This window comes from Delphinus delphis, chromosome 6, assembly GCF_949987515.2.
Source record: "Delphinus delphis chromosome 6, mDelDel1.2, whole genome shotgun sequence".
NCBI classification, from domain to species: domain Eukaryota; kingdom Metazoa; phylum Chordata; class Mammalia; order Artiodactyla; family Delphinidae; genus Delphinus; species Delphinus delphis.
Genome location: NC_082688.1, coordinates 46,677,027 through 46,691,722, shown reverse-complemented (window position 1 = coordinate 46,691,722; position 14,696 = coordinate 46,677,027). Strand labels below are relative to the sequence as shown.

Genomic DNA, 14,696 nt, shown 5'->3' with positions numbered 1-14,696 from the left:
CAATGGTGTGTTAGTTTCTGCTTTATAACAAAGTGAATCAGTTATACATATACATATGTTCCCATATCTCTTCTCTCTTGCATCTCCCTCCCTCCCACCCTCCCTATCCCACCCCTCTAGGTGGTTACAAAGCACCGAGCTGATCTCCCTGTGCTATGCGGCTGCTTCCCACTAGCTATCTATTTTACGTTTGGTAGTGTATATATGTCCATGTCACTCTCTCACTTTCTCACAGCTTACCCTTCCCCCTCCCCATATCCTCAAGTCCATTCTCTAGTAGGTCTGTGTCGTTATTCCCATCTTACCCCTAGGTGCTTCATGACATTTTTCTTCTTTTTCTTAGATTCCATATATATGTGTTAGCATACGGTATTTGTCTTTCTCTTTCTGACTTGCTTCACTCTGTATGACAGACTCTAGGTCCATCCACCTCACTACAAATAACTCAGTTTAGTTTCTTTTTATGGCTGAGTAATATTCCATTGTATATATGTGCCACATCTTCTTTATCCATTCATCTGATGATGGACACTTAGGTTGCTTCCATCTCCTGGCTATTGTAAATAGAGCTGCAATGAACATTTTGGTACATGACTCTTTTTGAATTATGGTTTTCTCAGGGTATATGCCCAGTAATGGGATTGCTGGGTCATATGGTAGTTCTATTTGTAGTTTTTTAAGGAACCTCCATACTGTTCTCCATAGTGGCTGTATCAATTCACATTCCCACCAGCAGTGCAAGAGTGTTCCCTTTGCTCCACACCCTCTCCAGCATTTATTGTTTCTAGATTTTTTGATGATGGCCATTCTGACCGGTGTGAGATGATATCTCATTGTAGTTTTGATTTGCATTTCTCTAATGATTAATGAAGTTGAGCATTCTTTCATGTGTTTGTTGGCAATCTGTATATCTCCTTTGGAGAAATGTCTGTGTAGGTCTTCTGCCCATTTTTGGATTGGGTTGTTTGTTTTTTTGTTATTGAGCTGCATGAGCTGCTTGTAAATTTTGGAGATTAATCCTTTGTCAGTTGCTTCATTTGAAATATTTTCTCCCATTCTGAGGGTTGTCTTTTGGTCTTGTTTATGGTTTCCTTTGCTGTGCAAAAGCTTTGAAGTTTCATTAGGTCCCATTTGTTTATTTCTGTTTTTATTTCCATTTCTCTAGGAGGTGGGTCAAAAAGGATCTTGCTGTGATTTATGTCACACAGTGTTCTGCCTATGTTTTCCTTTAAGAGTTTGATAGTTTCTGGCCTTACATTTAGGTCTTTAATCCATTTTGAGCTTATTTTTGTGTATGGTGTTAAGGAGTGTTCTAATCTCATACTTTTACATGCACCTGTCCAGTTTTCCCAGCACCACTTATTGAAGAGGCTGTCTTTTCTCCACTGTATATTCTTGCCTCCTTTATCAAAGATAAGGTGACCATATGTGCGTGGGTTTATCTCTGGGCTTTCTATCCTGTTCCATTGATCTATCTTTCTGTTTTTGTGCCAGTACCATACTGTCTTGATTACTGTAGCTTTGTAGTACAGTCTGAAGTCAAGGAGCCTGATTCCTCCAGCTCTGTTTTTTTCCCTCAAGACTGCTTTGGCTATTCGCGGTCTTTTGTGTTTCCATACAAATTGTGAAATTTTTTGTTCTAGTTCTGTGAAAAATGCCAGTGGTAGTTTGATAGGGATTGCATTGAATCTGTACATTGCTTTGGGTAGTAGAGTCATTTTCACAATGTTGATTCTTCCAATCCAAGAACATGGTATATCTCTCCATCTATTTGTATCATCTTTAATTTCTTTCATCAGTGTCTTATAATTTTCTGCATACAGGTCTTTTGTCTCCTTAGGTACGTTTATTCCTAGATATTTTATTCTTTTTCTTGCAATGGTAAATGGGAGTGTTTTCTTAATTTCACTTTCAGATTTTTCATCATTAGTGTATAGGAATGCCAGAAATTTCTGTGCATTAATTTTGTATCCTGCTTCTTTACCAAATTCTTGATTAGCTCTAGTAGTTTGCTGGTAGCATCTTTAGGATTCTCTATGTATAGTATCATGTCATCTGCAAACAGTGACAGCTTTACTTCTTCTTTTCTGATTTGGATTCCTTTTATTTCCTTTTCTTCTCTGATTGCTGTGGCTAAAACTTCCAAAACTATGTTGAATAACAGTGGTGAGGGCTTCCCTGGTGGCACAGTGGTTGAGAGTCTGCCTGCCGAAGCAGGGGCCACGGGTTCGTGTCCTGGTCTGGGAAGATCCCACATGCCACGGAGCGGCTGGGACCATGAGCCATAGCTGCTGAGCCTGCGCATTTGGAGCCTGTGCTCTGCAATGGGAGAGGCCACAACACTGAGAGGCCCGCCTACTGAAAAAAAAAAAAAAGTGGTGAGAGTGGGCAACCTTTTCTTGTTCCTGATCTTAGTGGAAATGGTTTCAGTTTTTCACCATTGAGGACGATGTTGGCTGTGGGTTTGTCATATATGGCCTTTATTACGTTGAGGAACGTTCCCTCTATGCCTACTTTCTGCAGCGTTTTTATCATACATGGGTGTTGAGTTTTGTCGAAAGCTTTCTCTGCATCTATTGAGATGGTCATATGGTTTTTCTCTGTCAATTTGTTAATATGGTGTATCACGTTGATTGATTTGCATATATTGAAGAATCCTTGCATTCCTGGGATAAACCCCACTTGATCATGGTGTACGATCCTTTTAATGTGCTGTTGGATTCTGTTTGCTAGTATTTTGTTGAGGATTTTTGCATCTATGTTCATCAGGGATATTGGCCTATAGTTTTCTTTCTTTGTGACATCTTTGTCTTGTTTTGGTATCAGGGTGATGGTGGCCTCATAGAATGAGTTTGGGAGTGTTCCTCCCTCTGCTATATTTTGGAAGAGTTTGAGAAGGATAGGTGTTAGCTCTTCTCTAAATGTTTGATAGAATTCACCTGTGAAGCCATCTGGTCCCGGGCTTTTGTTTGTTGGAAGATTTTTAATCACAGTTTCAATTTCATTACTTGTGATTGGTCTGTTCATATTTTCTGTTTCTTCCTGGTTCAGTCTTGGAAGGTTATACTTTTCTAAGAATTTGTCCATTTCTTCCAGGTTGTCCATTTTATTGGCATAGAGTTGCTTATAGTCGTCTGTTAGGATGCTTTGTATATCTGCGGTACCTGTTGTAACTTCTTTTTCATTTCTAATTTCATTGATTTGAGTCCTCTTCCTCTTTTTCTTGATGAGTCTGGCTAATGATTTATCAATTTTGTTTATCTTCTCAAAGAACCAGCTTTTAGTTTTATTGATCTTTGCTATTGTTTTCTTTGTTTCTATTTCATTTATTTCTGCTCTGATCTTTATGATTTCTTTCCTTCTGCTAACTTTGGGTTTTGTTTGTTCTTTTTTCTCTAGTTCCTTTACCTGTAAGGTTAGATTGTTTACTTGAGATTTTTCTTTTTTCTTGAGGTAGGCTTGTATAGCTATAAATTTCCCTCTTAGAACTGCTTTTGCTGCATCCCATATGTTTTGGATTGTCGTGTTTTCATTGTCCTTTGTCTCTAGGTTTTTTTTCATTTCCTCTGTGATCTCTTGGTTATTTAGTAACATCTCGTTTAGCCTCCATGTTTTTGTGTATTTTACAGTTTTTTTTTCCTGTAAGTGATATCTAGTCTCATAGCGCTATGGTCAGAAAAGATGCTTGATATGATTTCAATTTTCTTAAATTTTACTGAGGCTTGATTTGTGACCCAAGATATGATCTATCCTGGAGAATGTTCCATGCGCATATGAGAAGAAAGTGTAATCTGCTGTTTTTGGATGGAATGTCCTATAAATTTCAATTAAATCTATCTCGTCTATTGTGTCATTTAAAGCTTCTGTTTCCTTATTAATTTTCCTTTTGGATGATCTGTCCATTGGTGTAAGTGAGGTGTTAAAGTCCCCCACTATTATTGTGTTACTGTCGATTTCCTCTTTTAGAGCTGTTAGCAGTTACCTTATGTATTGAGGTGCTCCTATGTTGGGTGCATATATATTTATAATTGTTATATCTTCTTGGATTGATCCCTTGATCATTATGTAGTGTCCTTCCTTGTCTCTTGTAACATTCTTTATTTTAAAGTCTATTTTATCTGATATGAGTATTGCTACTCCAGCTTTCTTTGAATTTCCATTTGCATGGAATATCTTCTTCCATCCCCTCACTTTCAGTCTGTATGTGTCCCTAGGTCTGAAGTGGGTCTCTTTTACACAGCATATATATGGGTCTTGTTTTTGTATCCATTCAGCAAGCCTGTGTCTTTTGGTTGGAGCATTTAATCCATCGACGTTTAAGGTAATTATTGATATGTATGTTCTTATTACCATTTTCTTAATTGTTTTGGGTTTGTTTTTGTAGGTCCTTTTCTTCTCTTGTGTTTCCCACTTAGAGAAGTTCCTTTAGCATTTGTTGTAGAGCTGGTTTGGTGGTGCTGAATTCTCTTAGCTTTTGCCTGTCTGTTAAGCATTTGATTTCTCCATCAAATCTGAATGAGATCCTTCCTGGGTAGAGTAATCTTGGTTGTAGTTTCTTCTGTTTCATCACTTTAAGTATATCATGCCACTCCCTTCTGGCTTGTAGAGTTTCTGCTGGGAAATCAGCTGTTAACCTTATGGGAGTTCCCATGTATGTTGTCATTTTTCCCTTGCTGCTTTCAATAATTTTTTTTTGTCTTTAATTTTTGCCAGTTTGATTGTTATGTATCTCGGTATGTTTCTCCTTGGGTTTAGAGTCCTGTATGGGACTCTCTGCGCTTCCTGGACTTGGGTGGCTATTTCCTTTCCCATGTTAGGGAAGTTTTTGACTATAATCTCTTCAGATATTTTCTCGGGTCCTTTCTCTCTCTCTTCTCCTTCTGGGACCCCTATAATGCAAATGTTGTTGTGTTTAATGTTGTCCCAGAGGTCTCTTAAGCTGTCTTCATTTCTTTTCTTTATTTTTTCTTTATTCTGTTCCACAGCAGTGAATTCCACGATTTTGTCTTCCAGGTCACTTATCCATTCTTCTGCCTCAGTTATTCTGCTATTGATTCCTTCTAGTGTATTTTTCATTTCAGTTATTGTATTGCTCATCTCTGTTTGTTTGTTCTTTAATTCTTCTACGTCTTTGCTAAACATTTCTTGCATCTTCTTGGTCTTTGCCTCCATTGTTTTTCTGAGGTCCTGGATCATCTTCACTATCATTATTCTGAATTGTTTTTCTGGAAGATTGCCTATCTCCATTTCATTTGGTTGTTTTTCTGGAGTTTTGTCTTGTTCATTCGTCTGGTCCATAGCCCTCTGCCTTTTCATCTTGTCTGTCTTTCTGTGAATATGGTTTTTGTTCCACAGGATGCAGGATTGTAGTTCTTCTTGCTTCTCTGGGAGAATTTTTAAAATGTAATGAGTTCAAGGTTCTTGTGGAACATCCAAGTGGAATGAGATGTGTAATGGGTATTGGGCATATGATCTAGAATTCCCACCATTAGTGTCAGTTATGGATCATGGCACAAAAGGCAAACAGAAGTTTTCTTTACAGAAGCCAGCATGGTTAAAAAGGCAGTGTGGCATAATGAAAAGAACTCAGTCATGGGATTTAGACAGATTTGGATTTGAATCCTACCACATACTACCTGTGTGATATTAGACAACCACTCTGAGCCTTTTATGCATGGATGGGCACCAAAAAAAACTGTCTACTTCACAGCTTTTTGAAGGCCAGAGTTCACTGCCTAGGATCCCATAGACAGGTAGAAGTTCATTCCCTCTACTGAAAATGAGAGGATCTGTGAAGGCTCAGCCCAGCTTCATTGTAATCTGCATGCTTCCTAGCCTAGAACCGTATAACATCAGTTTTATAACTCTAGATCTGGGTTGGAGCAAAACGAAGAGAAACTCGGAGGCGAGCAAAGCATTAGATGGAACTTGGCAAGTCTGGTTGGAGAGAAGGAGGGTGGCCGGGGGCTGGATCTCAGCATGTACCACATAAGTGCCAGGCTGGCTGCTATTCTTATAAAGTTGGTCGAGGTTTGTTTTGGGTGTTGTTAGCCATTTCACTCCTTGCTTCTCTCCCAGGTCCCGAGCGTATCAGAATTTAAATGACATCATTCCCTATCTTTCATCCACACTTAAAGCTTTCTTTAACACTAAGGTATAAATGACTGATAACAGTTCAGAGAAAAGTAGAAATATACTCCTACTAGTGTGGTACTACTTCCCTTTCACATACCCTCAGCAGTCACAGTTCACAAGTTATAGCTTCCTTTCCTACTAGTTCTGACTTCACGATTTTTTTTCAAAATAATGGTCTGACAGTTACTACAAACTAAAAAGGCTTACTAAGGATGATGAAACTCATTTACCATCATGGGGATAGAATGTTGTCTTTCACAGTGAGTATCTATTTTTAGTGAGAAACACCAAAGGGGTGGAACTCTAATATCATTTCAGGTGACACATACTTATAAAGGGGACATTTGCATGCAGAACTTTTTCTAGGGGCCTCTGTAATCCAGTCTCCCACTCCATCTGTGTATAGTATTTGGCAAATAAGTTCTCGATAAAAGTTAGTTAGATAAATAAATACATGAGTTGATTCCTAGCGACTGCAACATCAAAGCATTCTCATAGATGTGTGTTGATTTCTGTGGACTAGACCAGCTGCAGCATTCAAACAGAAATTAGAGTCTTGGTAGACAGTGTGCAAGCATGGAACCTAGAGTTGGACAGGAATTTTCTGTGCTCATTTGAAACTTGGCTCTGACTGTGGTTTCTCTGTCACAGATTTTGGGATGGGAGAGTGCTCCCACAGGGAAAGCCATGTGCGCTGACATGGAAACCGAATGGAACCTTGGCTAGGCTAGGAGTCGTTGCTATTTTAGTCACTTCCAGATGTCTGCTATTGGAGTTTTAAGGGAAAGGGAAAGATGTGTGGCGTGTGGTGGGCCACAGGGTGGAAGGGGAGGGGGAGACCTCTTTTAAGCCTTTCATTGTGTTTAAAACCACCCCTCAATATGCTACTGAGATGGATTGGATAAGGCTTTTAAAAATTGTGCACTTCAACAGTACCTCCTCTTTTGTTTACATGCTTCACTGCATATGTAGAAATAGACCAACTGAAGAAACCTTTGCGAAGTAATCAGGATTCCAAAAAAGGGCTCTTACCCGCATTGGTTGTGATCTAATATTTATTGAGTGCAGCCATTGAACATAGGCTGAATGACACATACACCAGGTGAGTTAGCTGCCCCAGAAGCTACTGTGCTAACCTAACAAGCCCACCAGATGTTTGTTACATATCTACTTTCTCCTTTCATGTTATTTTGGAGGTGGCTTTTAATCCCAATACTGTCATTATGAATTAGAAAAAGAAGTCAGGTTGTAATGTTTATGTATGTGAAGATGAGGCCCTTTGAAATCTTTTCAAAAGGGGTGTCTAGATCCTTTCCAGGAGGTCCTGGCACCCACTCTGAACCAATCCAGGGGTCCAGGGACTTCTTGTTTCTTTGTTTTGCTGGGTAGATATGGCATTAGTATGATGCAAGTCCTGGTAGGCAAAGAAAGCATAGGAGAAGCAGTATAGCACAGTGGTTAAGCATATGGATTTGAATTAGACAGACCCTGTTCAGGTTCAGACTCTGTCACGTACTAGCTATGTGAACATGGACAAGTTACTTAACTTCTTTAAAGCTCAGTTTCTTCATCTGTAAAATAGGTGTAGAGCTATTGAGTCTTTTTCAGGTGGGGAAATGATGGTAAATAACACCCCCTACCTTGTCGACCCAGGTTGTGAGCTAACCAGAAATAAGACAAAGGGTTAGACAGATGGAGGTCAGCATGACATCTTTATTATTGTTAACACTGATATTAAAGAATATGGCATCTTTTTATGGGCAAGTGGGCTTCAGAGGCAGACCTTCCTACCCAGCAGTCCTAGACCAGGACAGGATGCCCCTCACAGGGGCAGAGCACAGCATGGGATCTCAAAGGAGGAGGAAGAGTGGTGCCCCACATCATCCCCATTCCTCACCCATGCTCTACTGTCAGATGAGTCTCTCCTCCCTGGGGTTAGTATGAGGCAGTGGAGAGGGGCTGGGAGTTTTACAGTTACAGTTTTTCTCTACATGGCAAGTAACAAGTGTAGAGGAAAACGATTGCCCCTAACGGCAGCCGCTTCAAGAGAGTTCTTGTGAGGATTCTGTAAGAAGAAGTAAGGTGTTCAGCACATGCTACCGGCTCAAAAAAAATTATTGATTGATATTATTACTGCAATTATCTTCTCACTTCACAAAGCATAGTCGTTTTAAGTTATTGTCAGAGAGATGAAATCAGAGAGAAGCTGGGGAAGTGGATATATAGTAATACAGAAACAGTGCTGCCAAGCTAAGAGTGAAGGACACAGTGAATGAGAGAAGGAGAGGAAGATGAAGACTATTATAAGGGAAGCAACATCAAAATATGCCATGTTCTGTGTATAGAGAGCAGTTACTCAGGTGGCCTTGGAAGATGGTGATTCCAACCCTGGCAGATAATTTTTGGGAAACAGCATGTAATTTCATGAATAAACATGCTTGTTAGGGGATAATAGTCTTGATGAATGGAAGGTTGTGCATATTGGTTCCAATGTCATCTCACCTGCTCCTTGTTTTTGCTAAGTGTGAGCTGAGATGTAGCCTCTGTGGCTTATGAAGAACCAATGTAACTGTGGCTCAGGTGACTGGAAGTGGAAACCTGCCATGACACTTTGAGGAAGCACATTTCAGATCCTCCCCCCAATATTAAGCAGGCTCTTAAAATTGTAAATTTAATGACACCATGAAGTGTGTTTTGATGTTTCAATCAGTGGGCATTTCACGGTAATGGCTCCACAGCTGAGCAAGCCTATAGTTGGTTAAAAATTTGACCTATTTAGAAGTCCCTGAATTTCAAGTAAACCAAGAGACTGTCAATCAATGTGGAAGCTGAAACAGTCACTCCATGAAGCAAAACAATAGGGCTCACGTCAGAGCCATCTCCCAAGTTTGAAAATTAATGTCATTTTGTTATTCCTCTTAGAAGTCGATCTTTTTTCTTTGAGTTGCTCTTCACAGCATCTGTTAAGTGACTTTGTTGTTGGATTTTAGGGATTGGCTCAATATTCCGTCCTCTTTTATGGCTATTACGACAATAAACGAACAATTGGATGGATGAATTTCAGACTGCCGCTATCCTATTTTCTGGTGGGGATCATGTGCATTGGATACAGCTTTCTGGTTGTCCTTAAAGAGTAAGTTTCATTGGTCTCTTGGGAAGCAAGCATTGATTTCTGGAATCAAATGGAAAAATTAACTTGAGAATTGGATTTTTTTTTTCCGTTTCATGTCTAGAGAATGCAGAGTATTTAAGAGATAAAATATGGTTTTAATACCTACACTAATGTTAGACTATTACATCTCCCAAACAAAAGGGTTGAACACAAGTGCAGGACTTTGATCATCTCACTGGGTCACAGTGATGGTTGCATGCCTATCCTGTGGTTAAGCATATTTTAAAATTGTGCTTTTTTGTACTTTAAGGTGTGAATCAATGTTTCAAACAAGACAGGGAAGCAGCTGCTGACCCCTCTTTTTGCATACAGAGAGGTTTGTGAGTTGCAGAATCAGCTCAATAGACAGAATCTGTTGTTCTCTGTTCATTAAAACAAACAAACAAACAAACCCAGAATAATCACTCATCCAAAAAACTTCAGCTGTGTAAGACAGCAAAAACAAACGGCCCTCAACGAGACCGTCATGATCAACTATATAGTCATGTTTTATTTTTGAAGAGGATTTATTAGAGCATGGAAAAGAATTTCATTGGGGAACTGATGAAACTGCAGCTCATTCTTTCTCCCTGTCTGAAATATATTTTTAAAACCTCACTTGAAGACACTGCAGAAATCTAGCACAGTCATTTAGGGCTATAAATAATATGAATAATCCATCCTTTAGCTAATTTTCTGAACCAGTTTAGCAGGTGTTGAAACATCTCAATTAAAGTCTTCACCCTTTTATTTAACTATGCACAAGGTAAATTCGCCTTTTGCTTCATTGCAGGGAAGGACCTCTACCTGAGGGTCCAAGTCCTCTTGAGCAGGAGCTTTCTGGAACAGTCTTTGGCATGCTTTGTGTCCTGTCCCTGCCAAACTTATTGGTTCCTCCGGAGAAAACTATTATGCTTAGTTTTTAAGCCCTTTCAGGACTAGGCCTTAATGGAGATTCCATATCCAAATTCTTTATCTAGTTGTCCAAGTGTAACCAGAGACCCTAAGTATGTAAAGTATCTGTCTACCTGATCAAGTACTACCACGTTCCAAAAACTCTAAGATATTTCTAGTCTTTTGGCCATTTTGATTTGGCAGGACTAAAGTCAAGGGTACAGTTACATTACAGAGGCCTTGTGAGTATCGTTTCCATATTGGTCCTTTAGTCTCCATAGTCACTGAAGAAAGCATGTCTATGGATGTCCAAGTCCTCAGCTTCTTTTAGTGACTGTGCAGAGGCTACATACCCTAGTGGGCTCTTGAGCCGTTCTTCATGGAATCAAATACCAGCTCTAGCCCATTCTAAAAGAACTCTGACAAATTGTTCAACTGCTCTATTTTCCCGTTTCTAATAGAGGTGTAATGACACCTTGATGTTAGGATGGCTATGAGGACAAAATGAGTCAGCACATGCAAACACTTAGAACATAGTTGGCATACGGTGATTGACAAATGTTAACTGTTTTATTAGGATTATAATTCATAGGCTTATTGAAAAACCAAACAAAGCCAACATGGTAGGAATTGAGGTCATATGATAACCCCAGCAGTAGGGTAGTCACATATGGTTATGTAGTTATACATTAATAGATTTGCACATTTATTATAATAATTTTCTGGCAGATGAGTGTAAAGCATCTAGAACAGCATTATGCAAAGAACTATAAGACAAGGTACATATAATTTAAAATATTCTAGTAACTATATTAAACAAATACATAGGTGGAATATATTTTAATAATATATTTTATTTAACTCAATATATCGAAAGTATTCCTTCAACATATAATCAATCTAAAATTATTATTGAGATATTCTCTGTCTTTTTTGGTACAAAGTCTTTGAAATTTTATGTATGTTTCACACTAGTTGCATTTCAAGTGCTCAGTAACCACATATTGCTAGTAGCGAACTTATTAGCTAGTGCAGCTCTGCAGGAAATGGCAGCTTTTCCTATTAGCTCAAAGATGCCATTTAGGATAGCTGTAGGGCACAAATTCTACATTTTCCCCCTCAAAGTCATCCATGTTATGCCACCCAAACCAGCCTGATTTTGGTCCCTCCATCTGGCAGGGGACCTTTGGTTGTTCATTACCAGATTGGCAAGTAGTTTAAGTTCACTGGCCTATATGGCAAGACAATTCCAAAGCAATTTATGACTCCTACCCCACTCCTAACCCTGGGGGCAAGCCTTGGTAGAACAACTGATGAGATATAAATGATTGTTCAGAATCCTATATCATCTCTTTCCCCCACCACTGGCCCCAAACAAATACATTCTTGGAATAAACATGAGTGGCTTTATGGGATACATGACTCAAATCAAGGGAAACTAAAACTGAATACTGACATCAACTAGGCAACTGGTGGACTTTGCCCTCTTGCCCATATTCTTTGTCTTCAGCATCCTCATCCATAAAAGGGAAGCAAATATCTATATTTGATTAATTAATAGGGAAATTGGAAGGAAAATTAGATATCCAAGAAAGCACTTTTCGATTTTAAGATAGGGTGACTAACTTTGTTGACCCAGGACTCTCCTGGCTTTGGCATTGAGTCTTGTGCCCTGGAAACCTACTCAGTCCCTGGCAAAGCAAGACTTCCATCATTCCTTGCAAATTGTATGTTGAGGTAGCTTCTCAAAGATATAGTTGTTCAAAAATATAACCCCCTTGAAAAAGGAGGAATTTTTGTTTAAGTATGTACACTTTTTTTCTCTACAGACAAGGAATGGAGCTGTACATGAAATATTTTATAGCTATCAGGGCCATCTCTTAGTAAAAACGTGTTGTTAGCAGAGGTTGTCTTCAATATCCTTCCTCCCTTTCTTGTCACTCCCTTTTAGTATTTCACTCCCTTTCTTGTCAATTCCCACATGCTAGATGTTCCCTGTTTGCTTGTCCAGCTAGAGCTCCCTTCTCTGGAAGGCTGTCTACAGCTACAGAATCTTGCCTGTGATAAAGCTCCATTCAAGACTTATCTGTCAAGTGGTCAGTTTTACTTGAGGCCCTGCCCTTGGCTCAGTGACAGTGCAAAAAGGGGTGATGGCATCTTAAGCAAAAAAATCGTTTTCTCCCTAGGTTAATCCATTGGAAATGTTTGATTTCAACGCTTTTTGACCTACAAAAAGGCACTTGGTATGGTTCAACATATTTCATGGTAGGAAGCTTGGGTACCAGAATGAAGTCAGAAAACCTAAGCCCTTGACCCAGCCCTGTGGTTTACTTCTGTATAATGGCCAGCAAATCACTTGATAATTTTATCCTTCAGCTTCCCCAACTGTAAAAAGAGAATAATGTTAACTACTGTGACCTCTTGTTAAGTTTTTGAGAAGGACAAATATGATAATACACATCAATACCATTTGCAAAGGGTAAAGTGGTAGATTGATGTAAGGAATAATTATTTCTGGTTATTGTTCAAACACATTAGCCCATCTGAAATATATAAACGTCTGTAAGGAATAGGACTAAACAGTGGGGGAATTTAGATGACCTTAGAGATACCTGCCAAACTACATTGTCAGCTTTATGTCATTGTGCTCCTTTCTTTTTTCAGTTCCATATCACTGCAATATTTAAAAAACTAAAACCTTATGGGACCATTTTATAATATATATCATATAATATTTTAATTTTGCACTTTATAGTGGTAGGGGAAAAAAAGGAAGTGGAGTAAGTGGAATATAGATCCTTAGCCACTGAAGTAAGTAAATGTACTTTAAACTGTCCAAGCAAAAAAAAATTAAAACATCACTGATTAGAATATATGTAACCACTTGCTATTAAGTTGTATAAAAATCTTGATTTTTGGTCAAGAGTTGTCAAGTATGGAAAAATTCCATGCATTCAGTGTAATCACTCTTTGGAAGGAGATTCTAAGGGGAATTGGAATCTGTGAAGGAGTTTCCTGATCTGACCTGGGTTAATCCATCCCTAGGCTTCACAGGGTCTGGAAACCAGCTAAAATTGTGTACAACAGTTTAAGAGTCTATACATATGTTTTTCCTGATGAGGGGACTGGTGGTTTTCACCGGATTTCTAAAGAGATCCTTATCCCACAGAAGTTTCAGAGCCTCGTATATGACCCTAGGAAAACAGTTTAGGAAAACAAATAAAAAATACGTAATTTTATATAACCTGTTTAATTGTTAAAATCATCAATGGTTAGTAGTCTTTTAACCTTGAAGGCCTGGAAAATGAACAGCTTAAAAAATTAAAACAAAAAAATATTTTTTTAATAAACTTTTATTTTCTGGTTATTAGAACAAACTTGTTTGAAAGTATATGTCTTTTAGATCTTGCTTCTCCAATTTCCTTATAATTATGATGTTTTGCTATTCCCTAACCTCTCCCTTTCTGCTTGTATTCTGGCTGCTGGATTAAACTTCCTGTTTGTATAGGATGACCAAAAATATTGGTGATGACGGAGGTGGTGACGACAACAGCTTCAACTTCAGCTGGAAGGTGTTCACCAGCTGGGACTACCTGATTGGCAATCCTGAAACAGCAGACAACAAATTCAATTCTATCACAATGAACTTTAAGGTAAAAACACCAACTTCAAGAGCCTTTTCTTGGTATTTCTAAGAGTAAAATTGGAGCCATTCCAAATGGTCTAGGTAGCAAAGTATCTTGACAATTAAAAGAAAGATTAACTCATCATTTCTTCCTACCAGGATCTGGGCAGGGTTCTGATTATGACTGGAAAATGATTGATGACCCATGACAGCATTACTTCTCTCTAAATTTGGTAATAAAACAATGCCATTGGCTTGAAACAGCCAACCATTAGTAATCAGAATCAGATATTTTAAATAATAGAACAATGCTCGCTAATTATTTACAGGAATACATTAGCCCAATATTTTAAATGACTCTAAAGTATTATTTTGTAGTTGTTTTAAAAAACTGTACTAGAAGAGACTTTAGAATGAAGACTATCTTAGTAAATATTAACTCAACCAGAGTTTGTTTGTAAGAATTCTTCCTTCTCTGTCTTACTTTTTCTCACTTGCTGGCAATATTCACCTGGTTTGTGGAATCCCAGATTCAGTTTACATTTTCATTCCTCACTTTCTGACGTTTGCAGAAATAATCCTGAGTTCATGATACTTTTCGTAGCTCAGATATTTCTTTTTTCTTTCTGTTTTGCCTGGGTACAGGAAGCTATAATAGAAGAAAGAGCAGCCCAAGCAGAAGAAAACGTCCACTTGATCAGATTCCTGAGGTTTCTTGCTAACTTCTTCGTGTTTCTAACACTTGGCGGGAGTGGATACCTCATCTTTTGGGCTGTGAAGCGATCCCAGGAATTTGCGCAGCAAGATCCTGACACCCTTGGGTGGTGGGAAAAAAATGAAGTTCGTCTCTGCATGCTTTTTATGTGCTTAGAATCTGATATTTGAGATTTT

The 14,696-nt window shown here is 38.6% G+C and overlaps 1 protein-coding gene across 1 annotated transcript in view; it reads left to right on the top strand.

Annotated features, from left to right (window-relative positions):
• The window catches only part of TMC1 (transmembrane channel like 1), a 155,235-nt gene that overhangs the window by 102,405 nt on the left and 38,134 nt on the right, over positions 1-14,696 (top strand). Inside the window, exons 11-13 of the mRNA XM_060014630.1 lie at positions 9,126-9,268; positions 13,689-13,833; positions 14,451-14,645. Coding sequence (XP_059870613.1) covers positions 9,126-9,268; positions 13,689-13,833; positions 14,451-14,645 — 483 coding nt within the window. The remainder of the gene's footprint in view (positions 1-9,125; positions 9,269-13,688; positions 13,834-14,450; positions 14,646-14,696) is intronic.